An 18,353-nucleotide genomic window follows, 5' to 3' on the forward strand; every position below is an offset into this window, starting at 1 on the left:
TGATGTGACATGTAGTATATAAATGGACTACAGCAGGCCTGATGTGACATGTAGTATATACATGGACTACAGCAGGCCTGATGTGACATGTAGTATATAAATGGACTACAGCAGGCCTGATGTGACATGTACTATATAAATGGACTACAGCAGGCCTGATGTGACATGTAGTATGTAGTATATACATGGACTACAGCAGGCCTGATGTGACATGTAGTATATAAATGGACTACAGCAGGCCTGATGTGACATGTAGTATATACATGGACTACAGCAGGCCTGATGTGACATGTAGTATATAAATGGACTACAGCAGGCCTGGTGTGACATGTAGTATATAAATGGACTACAGCAGGCCTGATGTCTCCATTTCTGATAGTTTTTTAAATAAAGGACATTTTTCTTCAGGCCAGTGATACAACAAGGTTCCATAATGTTATTGAATATAATATCGGCATAGAAAATACTAACTGGATTCGACATCTTTCAGTACAGAAAAAAGTCATACTTTAAAAAAAGCACGTTTGGTTATGTAACAAATATTACAATTGCTGTTCTTCGGAGTAGTAGCTTCTTCCTTCAATAGCATTGGGCCAGACTGACTGGCGTCCGTTTGGAAAGGCAAGAGTTTCAACTTTGTCTGAACAGTCTGAGTTTGTAAGGCCATCAATGTGTTTATCTGAACAACAGTCTGATATATATATATATATATATATATATATATATATATATGTTTTACTATGAGGAGAGTTTAAAGAAGAGGCACTAGTAGAATCAGGACAGATGCAGTCACCGTTGTCACAACACCACAGGTTCCCACAGCAGAGCCACCTGAACCGGTGCTCCTCCCCACGAACTCTGGTTCTGACACCGGGAAGTCCCCATCATCTTCCTCGTAGTCCTCTGACCCGCTGCCGTCCTCCACCGTCACAGGAGCTTCAAAGCACAGGTTCTTCATGCTAATCTTGACATACTCGCAGATGGTCCTCTCGGTACCGTCGCACACGCACGAATCCAACAGCTCCGCTTTGGGTATTTTGCGCATGTCTGCAATCACATTCCGACAAGCATTCGTGCAAGTTGCCCCGCTGAAAAGCTTCCCGCAGTAGATTAAATAGTCTCGCATGGCAGAGCTGCACGGCTGGTCTCTTTCACACTGCATCCGGGCCTCGGTGCAGCCCATGTTGCTAGTCCTGGGGAGGCACGGCTCGATGGCCCGCTTGGTGTTCCGGCAGATGGGGTCCGAAGCACAGCTGCAGTCCTCAAGCGCAGGCCCGTTCTTCGTCAGGTTGAGCTGCACCAGAGAGGAGATGCAGTGACTGGGACACCTCTTCCTGTCCCCTCTCAGAACAGCAGCGCACGCCTGCATGTACTGTCCATATGCGTAATGGCACCCAGGCTCTGTCTGACAGTTCATGATGGCCTGCCAGCAGATTAACCTGCGGCTGTGGGAGGAGGATGCCACCGATAAGCAGCCCAAAAACAAAAACACACAACCGACAGGCCACACCAACATGCGGGAGCTGTGAGCCAAAGCCTCAAAACTGGCCATTTTAGTGATGGCTGTGACTGAAAGGATAAAATTACATCAGCTTCATCCCTACGTATTTCATACTTCCAAAGACTGCACTAGACATAAAATATCAACATTTCAAGATAGGTAGTGTGTAAAGAGCTGAGCAGACTGCTGTACAGATCCCGTTCTGAAGTAGCTTCACTGCTCTGTTTGAAAACTCAGACAAAAGTGGTTGGAAGAAAGTTATCCATAAGTGCCCAAATAAAATGAAAACAAACAGTTTTTGAACAAAAAGCACACAACTGTTGGTTACCCATTGGTTTATTCCATTCCAGTATTTGTAGTGGAACCCCTCGGCTGCCTCAGCTCCTGTGCTTTCCTGTTCTCGTCTTCCACTATTCTAGAAGCCGCTTCCCGTCCCCTCTCTCCTCTCCGTGGACAGAGCTGAGCGCTCAATGAGTCCGTCCATAGGCTATAAGGAGCTATTACTCCGCAGAGACTGTAAGTCCACGAGACAGCGCTAATCACCGGTAATTACGTATACATAGGAACACAAACAAGTATCAGAGGAAAACAGAAACTCTGCTTCTCCCAAAGTGATCTCTCTCTCTCTCTCTCTCTCTCTTGCTCCGTTTGTCTTTCTCTACCCCCCCCCCCCTCCCCCTCCCCTCCCCTCCCCTCCCCTGTTGGCCCTCGCTGCCGAACTTCAGCAGCTCTCTTTTCTATTGGCCAGCCGCCTGTTGTAAATGTCGTCGGGCTATGGGCGGGACTCTGGGGGTGGAGTTTTGGGAACATTGGCTCATTCCTCCTCATTCCCTCTCTCCAAACGATCAACTGCAGAGAGGACAGAGGATCAACGCGTTGAACCAATGAACTCGCTTCGTGCATAATTAACAAGTTATTCTACAGTCACGGATAGGCCGATGCTATAGTATAAGCATAGATAAGAAATAAACATAATAATTGGTGCAAAGTTTTCTTTGTCAAAAAGGAGGGTTGCAGCTGCAGATATGGGGTGCTCTGCATAACATCAAACACACACACAGAAAACAAACAAATAACAATAATTACTGGTAATGTGATGGATTAGTTAGATAACAAGGTCAACGGCAGCTGCGGCAACAGAGCAACACAGCAAAAGCTAAGAAAACAATGCAAAAAGTAAAACATATTTTAACCAAGTTTCAACTACAGTGAGCTATGGGGGACTGAGTCAGTATCAATCTTGGGAACTTCATAGTCAAGTAAACTAAATGGGCCTATTGCAACGGATATTGGCCAATGTACTAACACGAGATAATCTCTGCTTAAAAGATCAATATGCTTAAAATCACTCGCACAGCTGATCTGCAACCATCACTAACCACTGGGATTTATATCATTTACTAGACTAAAGGGGATTTATATCATTTCCTAGACTAAAGGGGATTTAGATTATATACTAGACTAAAGGGGATTTAGATCCTATACTAGACTAATGAGGATTTACATCCAATACTAGACTAATGAGGATTTAGATCCTATATTAGACTAATGGCGATTTAGATCCAATACTAGACTAATGGGGATTTAGATCCAATACTAGACTAATGGGGATTTAGATCCAATACTAGACTAATGGGGATTTAGATCCTTAATTAGACTAAGGCTGGATTTGGATATTTTACTAGACTACCAAGTTAAAGAAGCTATCTTATCTATCTATCTTAGCTTGCATGCCTGCTTGCAAAGTTGGTAGCCTTTGTAAAACAAGCAACAAACTGAATGTACTGAATAAGACTCACATTCCATTCCATCTGTTGCTCAGATTTGAACAGAGAAGCAGAGAAGCAGAGAAGCAGAGAAGCGTGTTTAGTTTCTTTAAAAAAGAACCGCCAGTGAGGAGGTTACAGACAACTCAACTCCTTTATATGCGGAAAATATACAGTACCTGTCAAAAGTTTAGACACACCTACTCATTCAGGTTTTTTTCTTTATTTTATTATTTTTTACATTGTAGAATAATAGTGAAAACGTAACAACAATGAGATAACATATCGTGTAGTAACCAAAAAGTGTTGAACAAATCAACACATATTTTAGATTCTTCAAAGTAGCCACCCTTTCTTTGCCTTGATGACAGCTTTGCACATACTTGATTCCACATGTGTGCCCTCATTTTCGAGCTTCAGCCCTCCTCCTTCCCCTCGGATCGCTCCAAAATAGGGCTCTCACAAAATAGGGCTCTCACCTGGGCTATCTCTGTATCTGAACAGCAGCTGGCCATATGAGCATAGCCTGGAGGGGTTCGTGGGAGAGGTGAGGAAGGTCTTTGATGCCCTGTTCTCTGAAGGAGAAGCTGCCCAGAAGCTAATCTAGCTCTGGCAATACGCCAAAACTGTGGCCGACTGGTGGTGGATTTCCGTACAGCGGAGAGTGTGTGGAATCCGGAAGCACTGTTCAACATGTTCCTGCACAGCGTCTCAGAGGAGGTTAACTTCTTAAGGTATAGGGGGCAGCATTTTCACTTTTGGATAAATAGCGTGCCCAATTTCAACTTACTGCTACTCATGCCAAGAATATAAGATATTCATATTATTAGTAGATTTGGATAGAAAACACTCTGAAGTTTCTAAAACTGTTTGAATCATGTCTGTGAGTATAACAGAACTTATGTAGCAGGCAAAACCCCGAGGACTAAACGTTCAGATTTTTGTTTTTTTAGGTCTGTCTGTTCATTGGGAAACGATATTTCTTAGGCACTTGTTTTCAGTTCCTACCGCTTCCACTGGATGTCACCAGTCTTTGGAATTTGGTTGAGGTTATTCCTTTGTGCAATGAAGAAGTACGGCTATCTAGGAAATGGGTAACACTGCACAGTTGCGCAAGACTTGAAAAGTAGCGTTAGTTTCCTCTCGTCCTCTATTGAAAACAGATAGACCCGTCTTCAATTTGATCGATTATTAACGTTTAAAAATACCTAAAGTTGTATTACAAAAGTAGTTTGAAATGTTGGATATATATGGACGGAATTAATCTAACAAAAGCACCAATTGTGATGTTTATGGGACATATTGGAGTGCCAACAAAAGAAGCTCGTCAAAGGTAAAGCATGTTTTATATTTTATTTCTGCGTTTTGTGTAGCGCCTGCAGGGTTGAAATATGCTACTCTCTTTGTTTACTGCTGTGCTATCAACAGATAATAGCTTCTTATGCTTTCACCGAAAATACTTTTAAAAAATCTGACATGTTGGCTGGATTCCCAGTATCGTCTCGGGCAGAAGGTATGGCTAGCCACCCGGGATCTGGAAGGATAGTCTTAATCGTAGATCATCCAGTTTGTTTTCCAATGATTGTACGTTGGCCAATAAAACAGAGGGTAGCGGTGGTTTACTCACCGACAAATTCTCACAAGGCACCGAGACTTCCGCCCACTGTATTTCCGTCTTTTCATCACTTGAATTATGGAGATTTGGGCCTGGTCTCTGGGAAGCAGTATATCCTTCGCGTCGGACTCATTAAAGAAGAAAAAATCTTCATCCAGTTCGATTTGAGTAATCGCTGTTCTGACATCCAGAAGCTTTTTTCGGTCATGAGAGGCGGTAGCAGCAACATTATGTAGAAAATTAGTTCAATTTTTTTTTTTTTAAGTAACAAAATAGTTGGTTAGGAGATCCTAACATGGCAGCCACCCCTTCTGGAGCCGTTACTATGACCACAGAAGTCAATTTTCCACATTGATTCAACGTTATCAATAGATTTTTTTGTAGTTGAAATGAAGTGGAAACCAAGTTGATTCAACCAGTTTGGGTGGTGTAGAAATCCTATTCTACCTGCATGAGTTGATGATGAATGAGACAAGAGAGAGAGAGACGTTGTTTCCCCTTTGAAACTAAGGTCTATTTGACCAACTGTGTGACATGTTCTAAAGATGTACAACATTTTGATCTGTTGATCTGGGGGGGGGGGGGGGGGGGTTATTTTCGCCAACTTCCTTTATTGAGGCAAATTATGGAAACTGTGTTTTTCAAATGAATGATGATTGACAAATTATTTTAAAGGTACATGGGGTAGTGATGTCACCACATAGCTATAAGGCTCCACTTCACATTACATTTGGTCAACTATAAAAATAAAATAAAAAATTATTTGCAGGTCAAGGATTGGTCCGGACTTTCCACAATGCATGAATTGCTTTTCTTTTCTTGATTGGCTGGATGCAAGTTTCCAATTATCTCAGACCTACAGGAGGGTTCACCCTGCCAGAGCGTGGTGATACGTTGGCACATGAGAATTGTTTGAATATGTTAAATATTTGAAACATTCTTGCTTTCTATCCTTCTGTCTTTTGCAACCTGAGACATGAAACAGATCGGTGTGTGTATAGGCTCTCCCCAATGTATTAATATTTGACTAAAGTAGTAGAAACACACGGTGTGTACAGTGCCTTGCGAAAGTATTCAACCCCCTTGAACTTTGCGACCTTTTGCCACATTTCAGGCTTCAAACATAAAGATATAAAACTGTATTTTTTTGTGAAGAATCAACAACAAGTGGGACACAATCATGAAGTGGAACGACATTTATTGGATATTTCAAACTTTTTAAACAAATCAAAAACTGAAAAATTGGAAAGATTGTTAAATGGAAACGTACCGTCACATCTGTTTTCTATGAAAACTTTCTAAATGTCGACAAAACAAATCACGGGACAAGTTAATGGAAACATAGCAACTACCGGTCTCCTAAATGGGACCATAGGGTTAAAAATAGTGAACAAAGTTAAAATGTATTTACTTTACATAGAGGCTCGTTTGGGACACTAATATGAATCATCATAACCAACCCAGATCAAAGGTGCAGGGGTGTAAAACAACAGCAGCACTACAAATCACTACAGGCATGAAGACTCAAGGAGAGGACAGAGAGGAGAGAGAGGACAGAGGGGACAGAGAGGACAGAGAGGAGAGAGAGGACAGAGAGGAGAAAGAGAGGTATTTTCTTATTGCCTCTGATCTTGCAGGTTTTACTTGCGATAACTTATATGTGGTTATTTTTTACCTAAATGACTAATGTACACATTTAATAAAACAGAGGGGAAGAAGACAGACAATTGAGGAGAGGCGAGGGAGAAGACAGGTAGAGAGGAAGGGGTAGAGGAGAGGAGAGGGAGAAGACAGGTAAAGGGGAAGGGGTAGAGGAGAGGAGAGGGAGAAGACAGGTAGAGGGGAAGGGGTAGAGGAGAGGAGAGGGAGAAGACAGGTAGAGGGGAAGGGGTACAGGAGAGGAGAGGGAGAAGACAGGTAGAGGGGAAGGGGTACAGGAGAGGAGAGGGAGAAGACAGGTAGAGGGGAAGGGGTAGAGGAGAGGAGAGGGAGATGACAGGTAGAGGGGAAGGGGTACAGGAGAGGGAGAAGACAGGTAGAGGGGGGCACAGTACAAAGGGTGTGTTGTGTTTGAGACAGCAGAACAGCTGATTTCTGGAATGTACCTTGAGCAGTGAGAAGCTCTCTCCCTCAGTTCCCTTAGTCTCACAACACAACAATGCTCTCAATGTCAGTTGTGAATGGGCAGAGCTGGAGCAGGCTGCTGGCTGGCCAGAGGCTGGATGAAGGCTGGGGGATGGTCTTAGGTTCTAGCTGTCCAGAGGCTGGGTGCAGGCTGGGGGATGGTCTTAGGTGCTGGTTGACTAGTGTAAATTCAACTGTAAATCTCGGTGTTCCTCAAGGTTCCGTTTTAGGACCACTATTGTTTTCACTTTATATTTTACCTCTTGGGGATGTCAATCGAAAACATAATGTTAACTTTCACTGCTATGCGGATGACACACAGATGTACATTTCAATGAAATATGGTGAAGCCCGAAAATTGCCCTCCCTAGAAGCATGTGTTTCAGACATAAGGAAGTGGATGGCTGCAAACGTTCTACTTTTAAACTCGGACAAAACAGAGATGCTTGTTCTAGGTCCCAAGAAACAAAGAGATCTTCTGTTGAATCTGACAATCAATCTTAATGGTTGTACAGTCGTCTCAAATAAAACTATGAAGGACCTTGGCGTTACTCTGGACCCTGATCTCTCTTTTGAAGAACATATCAAGACTGTTTCAAGGACAGCTTTTTCCATCTACGTAACATTGCAAAAATCTGAAACGTTCTGTTAAAATCGATTTAGAAAAATTAATCCATGCTTTTGTCACTTCTAGGTTAGACTACTGCAATGCTCTACTTTACGGCTACCCGGATAAAGCACTAAATAAACTTCAGTTAGTGCTAAATACGGCTGCTAAAATCCTGACTAGAACCCGAAAAAAATATCATTTTACTCCAGTGCTAGCCTCCCTACACTGGCTTCCTGTCAAGGCAAGGGCTGATTTCAAGGTTTCACTGCTAACCTACAAAGCATTACATGGGCTTGCTCCTACCTATCTCTCTGATTTGGTCCTGCCGTACATACCTACACGTACGCTACGGTCACAAGACGCAGGCCTCCTAATTGTCACTAGAATTTCTAAGCAAACAGCTGTAGGCAGGGCTTTCTCCTATAGAGCTCCATTTTTATGGAATGGTCTGCCTACCCATGTGAGAGACGCAAACTCGGTCTCAACCTTTAAGTCTTTACTGAAGACTCATCTCTTCAGTGGGTCATATGATTGAGTGTAGTCTGGCCCAGGAGTGTGAAGGTGACCGGAAAGGCTCTGGAGCAACGAACCGCCCTTGCTGTCTCTGCCTGGCCGGTTCCCCTCTTTCCACTGGGATTCTCTGCCTCTAACCCTATTACAGGGGCTGAGTCACTGGCTTACTAGGGCTCTTTCATACCGTCCCTAGGAGGGGTGCATCACTTGAGTGGGTTGAGTCACTGATGTGATCTTCCTGTCTGGGTTGGCAGATCTTCATGGGCTATACTCGGCCTTGTCTCAGTAAGTTGGTGGTTGAAGATATCTCTCTAGTGGTGTGGGGTCTGTGCTTTGGCAAAGTGGGTGGGGTTATATCCTTCCTGTTTGGCCCTGTCCTGGGGTGTCATCGGATGGGGCCACAGTGTCTCCTGACCACTCCTGTCTCAGCCTCCAGTATTTATGCTGCAGTAGTTTATGTGTCGGGGGGCTAGGATCAGTTTGTTATATCTGGAGTACTTCTCCTGTCCTATCCGGTGTCCTGTGTGAATTTAAGTATGCTCTCTCTAATTCTCTCTTTCTCTCTTCCTTTCTTTCTCTCTCTCGGAGGACCTGAGCCCTAGGACCATGCCTCAGGACTACCTGACATGATGACTCCTTGCTGTCCCCAGTCCACCTGGCCGTGCTGCTGCTCCAGTTTCAAATGTTCTGCCTGTGATTATTATTATTTGACCATGCTGGTAATTTATGAACATTTGAACATCTTGGCCATGTTCCGTTATAATCTCCACCCGGCACAGCCAGAAGAGGACTGGCCACCCCACATAGCCTGGTTCCTCTCTAGGTTTCTTCCTAGGTTTTGGCCTTTCTAGGGAGTTTTTCCTAGCCACCGTGCTTCTACACCTGCATTGCTTGCTGTTTGGGGTTTTAGGCTGGGTTTCTGTACAGCACTTTGAGATATCAGCTGATGTACGAAGGGCAATATAAATACATATGATTTGATTGGATTTGATTTGATGGCTGCAGGCTGGGGAATGGTCTTAGGTTCTAGCTATCCAGAGGTTGGCTGCAGGCTGGGAGATGGTCTTAGGTTCTAGCTGCCTAGGGGCTGGCTGGGGGATGGTCTTAGGTTCTAGCTGCCTAAGGGCTGGCTGGGGGATGGTCTTAGGTTTTGGCTGGCAGAGGGCTGGTGGGCTGATGGATGAAATATGGGAACTCAATCCCCCTATAGCCATTAGAGCCTCTCTACCCCCATAGAAACACTACATGGCTTTCAACTAGACTCCTTTAACTGGATACCTCTTGTGTTGTCTTTGTGGTTCCAGATACATTAGTGAAGATGTTGTTGTGAAATACCACTGATAATAGTAGGACTACTTTTAGTTCACTTTACAGATGATGACACAAACCTGGATAAATGTTGCTGATTGAGCTTTGTTCAAAGAACTCTCTTCAGTTGAGTGGTCTGGTTAATCTGGTCAGAACAATCTGAGGTATAGGAATAGATTATCCCTCTCTATCTTTCTCTCAACATAACAAGCTTCCTAACATCCTGAAACACTTACACAACGCTTACACAACACTTACACAACGCTTACACAACACTTACAGAAAGAACAGAAACTAATTCAGAAAGCCTAAACTATTTTCCCTGGCAGTTGGAGGCACTATCAGCTAGTACCAGATGTGTGTGTGTGTGTGTGTGTGTGTGTGTGTGTGTGTGTGTGTGTATGTATGTGTGTGCTGTGACTTTGATGCTGCAGTTACAGTAAGTGTGCAATTAGGATACGGTAACAAGCATGGGAGAGGTACACACACACACACACACACACACACACACACACACACACACACACACACACACACACACACACACACACACACACAGAGAAGACCTGATAGAATGATAGAGAAGAATGATGTCATTATTTAACATTAATAATGGTTTTGATGTCATTATTTAACATTAATAATGGTTTTGATGTCATTATTTAACATTAATAATGACGTTGATGTCATTGAGTCACATTATTAATCATTATTACGGACTGGCTTTGTAATAATACCTGCCATTTAGCAGGCACTCTCAACCAAAGATGAGGGATGTGGATTCTCTCCTTTGAACTGACTGTTGTCCAAAACCTTCAACTGAAGCTCTGAATGTGAAAACCAGGAGAGAATCCTGACAAAAAGTCATTATTTTATGAGCGGGGGAGTGGGGCTCTGCAGTGTGTGTGTCTGTGTCTGTGTCTGTGTGTGTGTGTGTGTGTGTGTGTGTGTGTGTGTGTGTGTGTGTGTGTGTGTGTGTGTCTGCAGCGTAGTCTGTAATCTGTAAAAAGGAAATATCAAACAATAGGAAATGAGTGGACACACCAATAAAACAATCTGATAGAATGAGTGATATTTCTAATAGAATCCTATTGGACGATTGTATCATCTCAGAAACCTATTGGAATCCTATTGGACAACGTTTGTTCCTACTAAAAATCTGAAGAAATCCTATTGGATCATATCGTATTCTCGCAATCCTATAGGATGTTGTGTCACCTATATCATAATCCCATTAAAACTTTAATTAATTTTCTTAATTAACCCATTAAAAATTATAGTTTGATATAATTTGTTCCAGTACTATACGACATTAATTACAACATTTTCCGTTGATTGGAAATTGTCATATATTTATTTTGTTTACACTCACCAGACACAATATGGGAGTGATTCAAGGCTGTACATTAATTTGCAGTATTTCAAGTTTATTATTGTACAGGATACACAAGGTACACACCGTCCAACCGACAGTAAGTATGACCACCAGTACAGTACATCTTTTAAAACAAAACACAGTTGAGTTGTTTGATTAGATTCTTATTCATGCAACTTATTGCCTTTGAATTAGACATTACAGTATGAAATACAATACCATATACAATGTTAGAATAACACATGATTTAGGGGGGGGGGGGTTTCCCATTAGAATGCACAGCATCTTTACACTGCTTATAAGCAACAGTAAAAAGTAGAAGGAAAATACATGTTTAGGTACAGTAACACAAACATATGAGAATGTTAATTTAATGTATAAAGTCAGCTATGCATACAAATGAGAGAATGATATGTCTTAATTGCTTGACCTTTTCTTACTTGTATAGTCATATTGATATATATTACTGCACGGGTGGACATAGATACACTGCACCTGCGATAACATCTGCAGAAGTGTGTACGTGACCAATAAACATTGATTTGAGGATGTTCCTTTACTCTCTTTAATACGTTGGGAGAGGAAAATAAAAACCCCTCTCCCCTAACTCCTCCCAGCCCAGGGTTGTACCACCGCCTCTCCCTCCCCCCAGAGCTGCCCCTCACCCTACCTCCCTCCATCTCCAGAAGCTGCACCCTACCCATCTTCCCTCCCTCCCCCCCAGAGCTGCCCCCGCACCATCTCCAGAAGCTGCTCCCTACCCATCTTACCAATCACCATCTCTAGAAGCTGCTCCCTACCAATCTTCCCTATCTCCATCTCTAGAAGCTGCTCACTACCAATCTTCCCTCCCTCCCCCCCAGAGCTGCCCCCGCACCATCTTCAGAAGCTGCTCCCTACCCATCTTCCCTCACTCCATCTCCAGAAGCTGCTCCCTACCCATCTTCCCTCCCTCCATCTCTAGAAGCTGCTCCCTACCCATCTTCCCTATCTCCATCTCCAGAAGCTGCTCCCTACCCATCTTCCCTATCTCCATCTCTAGAAGCTGCTCCCCCTCACCCTCCCTCCCACCAGAGCTGCCCCCCCACCCTCCCTCCATCTCTAGAAGCTGCTCCCCCCCCACCCTCCAACCCCCCAACCTCCCCCCCCCCCACCCTCCGTCCATCTATAGAAGCTGCCCCCCCCCACCCTCCCTCCCTCCAGAGCTGCCCCCGCACCATCTCCAGAAGCTGCTCCCTACCCATCTTCCCTGTCTCCATCTCTAGAAGCTGCTCAATACCAATCTTCCCTATCTCCATCTCTAGAAGCTGCTCCCTACTCATCTTCCCTCCCTCCATCTCTAGAAGCTGCTCCCTACCAATCTTCCCTATCTCCATCTCTAGAAGCTGCTCCCTACCCATCTTCCCTCCATCCATCTCTAGAAGCTGCTCCCTACCAATCTTCCCTATCTCCATCTCTAGAAGCTGCTCCCTACCCATCTTCCCTATCATCATCTCTAGAAGCTGCTCCCTACCCATCTTCCCTATCTCCATCTCTAGAAGCTGCTCCCTACCCATCTTCCCTATCTCCATCTCTAGAAGTTGCTCCCTACCCATCTTCCCTATCTCCATCTCTAGAAGCTGCTCCCTAACCATCATCCCTATCTCCATCTCTAGAAGCTGCTCCCTACCCATCTTCCCTATCTCCATCTCTAGAAGCTGCTCCCTACCCATCTTCATCTCCAGAAGCTGCTCCCTACCCATCTTCCCTATCTCCATCTCCAGAAGCTGCTCCCTACCCATCTTCCCTATCTCCATCTCCAGAAGCTGCTCCCTACCCATCTTCCCTATCTCCATCTCCAGAAGCTGCTCTCTACCCATCTTCCCTATCTCCATCTCTAGATGCTGCTCCCCACCCATCTTCATCTCTAGAAGCTGCCCCCTACCCATCTTCCCTATCTCCATCTCCAGAAGCTGCTCCCTACCCATCTTCCCAATCTCCATCTTTAGAAGCTGCTCCCTACCCATCTTCCCTCACTCCATCTCCAGAAGCTGCTCCCTACCCATCTTCCCTCACTCCATCTCCAGAAGCTGCTCCCTACCCATCTTCCCTCACTCCATCTCCAGAAGCTGCTCCCTACCCATCTTCCCTCCCTCCATCTCTAGAAGCTGCTCCCTACCCATCTTCCCTATCTCCATCTCCAGAAGCTGCTCCCTACCCATCTTCCCTATCTCCATCTCTAGAAGCTGCTCCCCCTCACCCTCCCTCCCCCCAGAGCTGCCCCCCACCCTCCCTCCATCTCTAGAAGCTGCTCCCCCCCCACCCTCCAACCCCCCAACCTCCCTCCCCCCCACCCTCCGTCCATCTATAGAAGCTGCCCCCCCCCACCCTCCCTCCCCCCAGAGCTGCCCCCGCACCATCTCCATAAGCTGCTCCCTACCCATCTTCCCTATCTCCATCTCCAGAAGCTGCTCCCTACCAATCTTCCCTATCTCCATCTCTAGAAGCTGCTCCCTACCCATCTTCCCTCCCTCCATCTCTAGAAGCTGCTCCCTACCAATCTTCCCTATCTCCATCTCTAGAAGCTGCTCCCTACCCATCTTCCCTATCTCCATCTCTAGAAGCTGCTCCCTAACCATCTTCCCTATCTCCATCTCTAGAAGCTGCGCCCTACCCATCTTCCCTCCCTCCATCTCTAGAAGTTGCTCCCTACCCATCTTCCCTTTCTCCATCTCTAGAAGTTGCTCCCTACCCATCTTCCCTATCTCCATCTCTAGAAGCTGCTCCCTACCCATCTTCCCTATCTCCATCTCCAGAAGCTGCTCCCTACCCATCTTCCCTATCTCCATCTCCAGAAGCTGCTCCATACCCATCTTCCCTATCTCCATCTCCAGAAGCTGCTCTCTACCCATCTTCCCTATCTCCATCTCTAGAAGCTGCTCCCCACCCATCTTCATCTCTAGAAGCTGCCCCCTACCCATCTTCCCTATCTCCATCTCCAGAAGCTGCTCCCTACCCATCTTCCCTATCTCCATCCCCAGAAGCTGCTCCCTACCCATCTTCCCTATCTCCATCTCTAGAAGCAGCCCCCTACCCATCTTCCCTCACTCCATCTCCAGAAGCTGCTCCCTACCCATCTTCCCTCACTCCATCTCCAGAAGCTGCTCCCTACCCATCTTCCCTCCCTCCATCTCTAGAAGCTGCTCCCTACCCATTTCCCCTATCTCCATCTCCAGAAGCTGCTCCCTACCCATCTTCCCTCCCTCCATCTCTAGAAGCTGCTCCCTACCCATCTTCCCTCACTCCATCTCCAGAAGCTGCTCCCTACCCATCTTCCCTCCCTCCATCTCTAGATGCTGCTCCCTACCCATCTTCCCTCACTCCATCTCCAGAAGCTGCTCCCTACCCATCTTCCCTCCCTCCATCTCTAGAAGTTGCTCCCTACCCATCTTCCCTATCTCCATCTCTAGAAGTTGCTCCCTACCCATCTTCCCTATCTCCATCTCTAGAATCTGCTCCCTACCCATCATCCCTATTTCCATCTCTAGAAGCTGCTCCCTACCCATCTTCCCTATCTCCATCTCTAGAAGCTGCTCCCTACCCATCTTCATCTCCAGAAGCTGCTCCCTACCCATCTTCCCTATCTCCATCTCCAGAAGCTGCTCCCTACCCATCTTCCCTATCTCCATCTCCAGAAGCTGCTCCCTACCCATCTTCCCTATCTCCATCTCCAGAAGCTGCTCTCTACCCATCTTCCCTATCTCCATCTCTAGAAGCTGCTCCCCACCCATCTTCATCTCTAGAAGCTGCTCCCTACCCATCTTCCCTATCTCCATCTCCAGAAGCTGCTCCCTACCCATCTTCCCTATCTCCATCTCCAGAAGCTGCTCTCTACCCATCTTCCCTATCTCCATCTCCAGAAGCTGCTCCCTACCCATCTTCCCTCACTCCATCTCCAGAAGCTGCTCCCTACCCATCTTCCCTCACTCCATATCCAGAAGCTGCTCCCTACCCATCTTTCCTCCCTCCATCTCTAGAAGCTGCTCCCTACCCATCTTCCCAATCTCCATCTCTAGAAGCTGCTCCCTACCCATCTTCCCTCACTCCATCTCCAGAAGCTGCTCCCTACCCATCTTCCCTCACTCCATCTCCAGAAGCTGCTCCCTACCCATCTTCCTTCCCTCCATCTCTAGAAGCTGCTCCCTACCCATCTTCCCTATCTCCATCTCTAGAAGCTGCTCCCCCTCACCCTCCCTCCCACCAGAGCTGCCCCCCCACCCTCCCTCCATCTCTAGAAGCTGCCCCCCCCCACCCTCCAACCCCCCAACCCCCCCCCACCCTCCATCCATCTATAGAAGCTGCCCCCCCCCACCCTCCCTCCCCCAAGAGCTGCCCCCGCACCATCTCCAGAAGCTGCTCTCTACCCATCTTCCCTATCTCCATCTCTAGATGCTGCTCCCCACCCATCTTCATCTCTAGAAGCTGCCCCCTACCCATCTTCCCTATCTCCATCTCCAGAAGCTGCTCCCTACCCATCTTCCCTATCTCCATCTCCAGAAGCTGCTCTCTACCCATCTTCCCTATCTCCATCTCCAGAAGCTGCTCACTACCCATCTTCCCTCACTCCATCTCCAGAAGCTGCTCCCTACCCATCTTCCCTCACTCCATCTCCAGAAGCTGCTCCCTACCCATCTTCCCTATCTCCATCTCCAGAAGCTGCTCCCTACCCATCTTCCCAATCTCCATCTTTAGAAGCTGCTCCCTACCCATCTTCCCTCACTCCATCTCCAGAAGCTGCTCCCTACCCATCTTCCCTCACTCCATCTCCAGAAGCTGCTCCCTACCCATCTTCCCTCACTCCATCTCCAGAAGCTGCTCCCTACCCATCTTCCCTCCCTCCATCTCTAGAAGCTGCTCCCTACCCATCTTCCCTATCTCCATCTCCAGAAGCTGCTCCCTACCCATCTTCCCTATCTCCATCTCTAGAAGCTGCTCCCCCTCACCCTCCCTCCCCCCAGAGCTGCCCCCCACCCTCCCTCCATCTCTAGAAGCTGCCCCCCCCCACACTCCAACCCCCCAACCTCCCTCCCCCCCACCCTCCGTCCATCTATAGAAGCTGCCCCCCCCCACCCTCCCTCCCCCCAGAGCTGCCCCCGCACCATCTCCATAAGCTGCTCCCTACCCATCTTCCCTATCTCCATCTCCAGAAGCTGCTCCCTACCAATCTTCCCTATCTCCATCTCTAGAAGCTGCTCCCTACCCATCTTCCCTCCCTCCATCTCTAGAAGCTGCTCCCTACCAATCTTCCCTATCTCCATCTCTAGAAGCTGCTCCCTACCCATCTTCCCTATCTCCATCTCTAGAAGCTGCTCCCTAACCATCTTCCCTATCTCCATCTCTAGAAGCTGCGCCCTACCCATCTTCCCTCCCTCCATCTCTAGAAGTTGCTCCCTACCCATCTTCCCTTTCTCCATCTCTAGAAGTTGCTCCCTACCCATCTTCCCTATCTCCATCTCTAGAAGCTGCTCCCTACCCATCTTCCCTATCTCCATCTCCAGAAGCTGCTCCCTACCCATCTTCCCTATCTCCATCTCCAGAAGCTGCTCCATACCCATCTTCCCTATCTCCATCTCCAGAAGCTGCTCTCTACCCATCTTCCCTATCTCCATCTCTAGAAGCTGCTCCCCACCCATCTTCATCTCTAGAAGCAGCCCCCTACCCATCTTCCCTCACTCCATCTCCAGAAGCTGCTCCCTACCCATCTTCCCTCACTCCATCTCCAGAAGCTGCTCCCTACCCATCTTCCCTCCCTCCATCTCTAGAAGCTGCTCCCTACCCATTTTCCCTATCTCCATCTCCAGAAGCTGCTCCCTACCCATCTTCCCTCCCTCCATCTCTAGAAGCTGCTCCCTACCCATCTTCCCTCACTCCATCTCCAGAAGCTGCTCCCTACCCATCTTCCCTCCCTCCATCTCTAGAAGCTGCTCCCTACCCATCTTCCCTCCCTCCATCTCTAGAAGTTGCTCCCTACCCATCTTCCCTATCTCCATCTCTAGAAGTTGCTCCCTACCCATCTTCCCTATCTCCATCTCTAGAATCTGCTCCCTACCCATCATCCCTATTTCCATCTCTAGAAGCTGCTCCCTACCCATCTTCCCTATCTCCATCTCTAGAAGCTGCTCCCTACCCATCTTCATCTCCAGAAGCTGCTCCCTACCCATCTTCCCTATCTCCATCTCCAGAAGCTGCTCCCTACCCATCTTCCCTATCTCCATCTCCAGAAGCTGCTCCCTACCCATCTTCCCTATCTCCATCTCCAGAAGCTGCTCTCTACCCATCTTCCCTATCTCCATCTCTAGAAGCTGCTCCCCACCCATCTTCATCTCTAGAAGCTGCTCCCTACCCATCTTCCCTATCTCCATCTCCAGAAGCTGCTCCCTACCCATCTTCCCTATCTCCATCTCCAGAAGCTGCTCTCTACCCATCTTCCCTATCTCCATCTCCAGAAGCTGCTCCCTACCCATCTTCCCTCACTCCATCTCCAGAAGCTGCTCCCTACCCATCTTCCCTCACTCCATATCCAGAAGCTGCTCCCTACCCATCTTTCCTCCCTCCATCTCTAGAAGCTGCTCCCTACCCATCTTCCCAATCTCCATCTCTAGAAGCTGCTCCCTACCCATCTTCCCTCACTCCATCTCCAGAAGCTGCTCCCTACCCATCTTCCTTCCCTCCATCTCTAGAAGCTGCTCCCTACCCATCTTCCCTATCTCCATCTCTAGAAGCTGCTCCCCCTCACCCTCCCTCCCACCAGAGCTGCCCCCCCACCCTCCCTCCATCTCTAGAAGCTGCCCCCCCCCACCCTCCAACCCCCCAACCCCCCCCCCCCCCCCCCACCCTCCATCCATCTATAGAAGCTGCCCCCCCCACCCTCCCTCCCCCAAGAGCTGCCCCCGCACCATCTCCAGAAGCTGCTCCCTACCAATCTTCCCTATCTCCATCTCTAGAAGCTGCTCCCTACCCATCTTCCCTATCTCCATCTCTAGAAGCTGCTCCCTACCCATCTTCCCTCACTCCATATCCAGAAGCTGCTCCCTACCCATCTTCCCTCCCTCCATCTCTAGAAGCTGCTCCCTACCCATCTTCCCAATCTCCATCTCTAGAAGCTGCTCCCTACCCATCTTCCCTCACTCCATCTCCAGAAGCTGCTCCCTACCCATCTTCCCTCACTCCATCTCCAGAAGCTGCTCCCTACCCATCTTCCTTCCCTCCATCTCTAGAAGCTGCTCCCTACCCATCTTCCCTATCTCCATCTCTAGAAACTGCTCCCCCTCACCCTCCCTCCCACCAGAGCTGCCCCCCCACCCTCCCTCCATCTCTAGAAGCTGCCCCCCCCCACCCTCCAACCCCCCAACCTCCCTCCCCCCCACCCTCCGTCCATCTATAGAAGCTGCTCCCCCCCACCCTCCCTCCCCCCAGAGCTGCCCCCGCACCATCTCCAGAAGCTGCTCCCTACCAATCTTCCCTATCTCCATCTCTAGAAGCTGCTCCCTACCCATCTTCCC

The 18,353-nt window shown here is 47.7% G+C and overlaps 1 protein-coding gene across 1 annotated transcript; it reads right to left on the reverse strand.

Moving 5' to 3' along the window:
- Positions 1 to 724: 724 nt before the first annotated feature.
- LOC139389837 (growth arrest-specific 1a) lies at positions 725 to 1,701 on the reverse strand. Its single transcript, XM_071136811.1, has one exon. It carries the CDS (start codon positions 1,550 to 1,552, stop codon positions 752 to 754), a length of 801 nt encoding a protein of 266 aa, XP_070992912.1. The 5' UTR covers positions 1,553 to 1,701; the 3' UTR covers positions 725 to 751.
- Positions 1,702 to 18,353: the final 16,652 nt, after the last annotated feature.

This window comes from Oncorhynchus clarkii, chromosome 30, assembly GCF_045791955.1.
Source record: "Oncorhynchus clarkii lewisi isolate Uvic-CL-2024 chromosome 30, UVic_Ocla_1.0, whole genome shotgun sequence".
Taxonomy (NCBI): domain Eukaryota; kingdom Metazoa; phylum Chordata; class Actinopteri; order Salmoniformes; family Salmonidae; genus Oncorhynchus; species Oncorhynchus clarkii.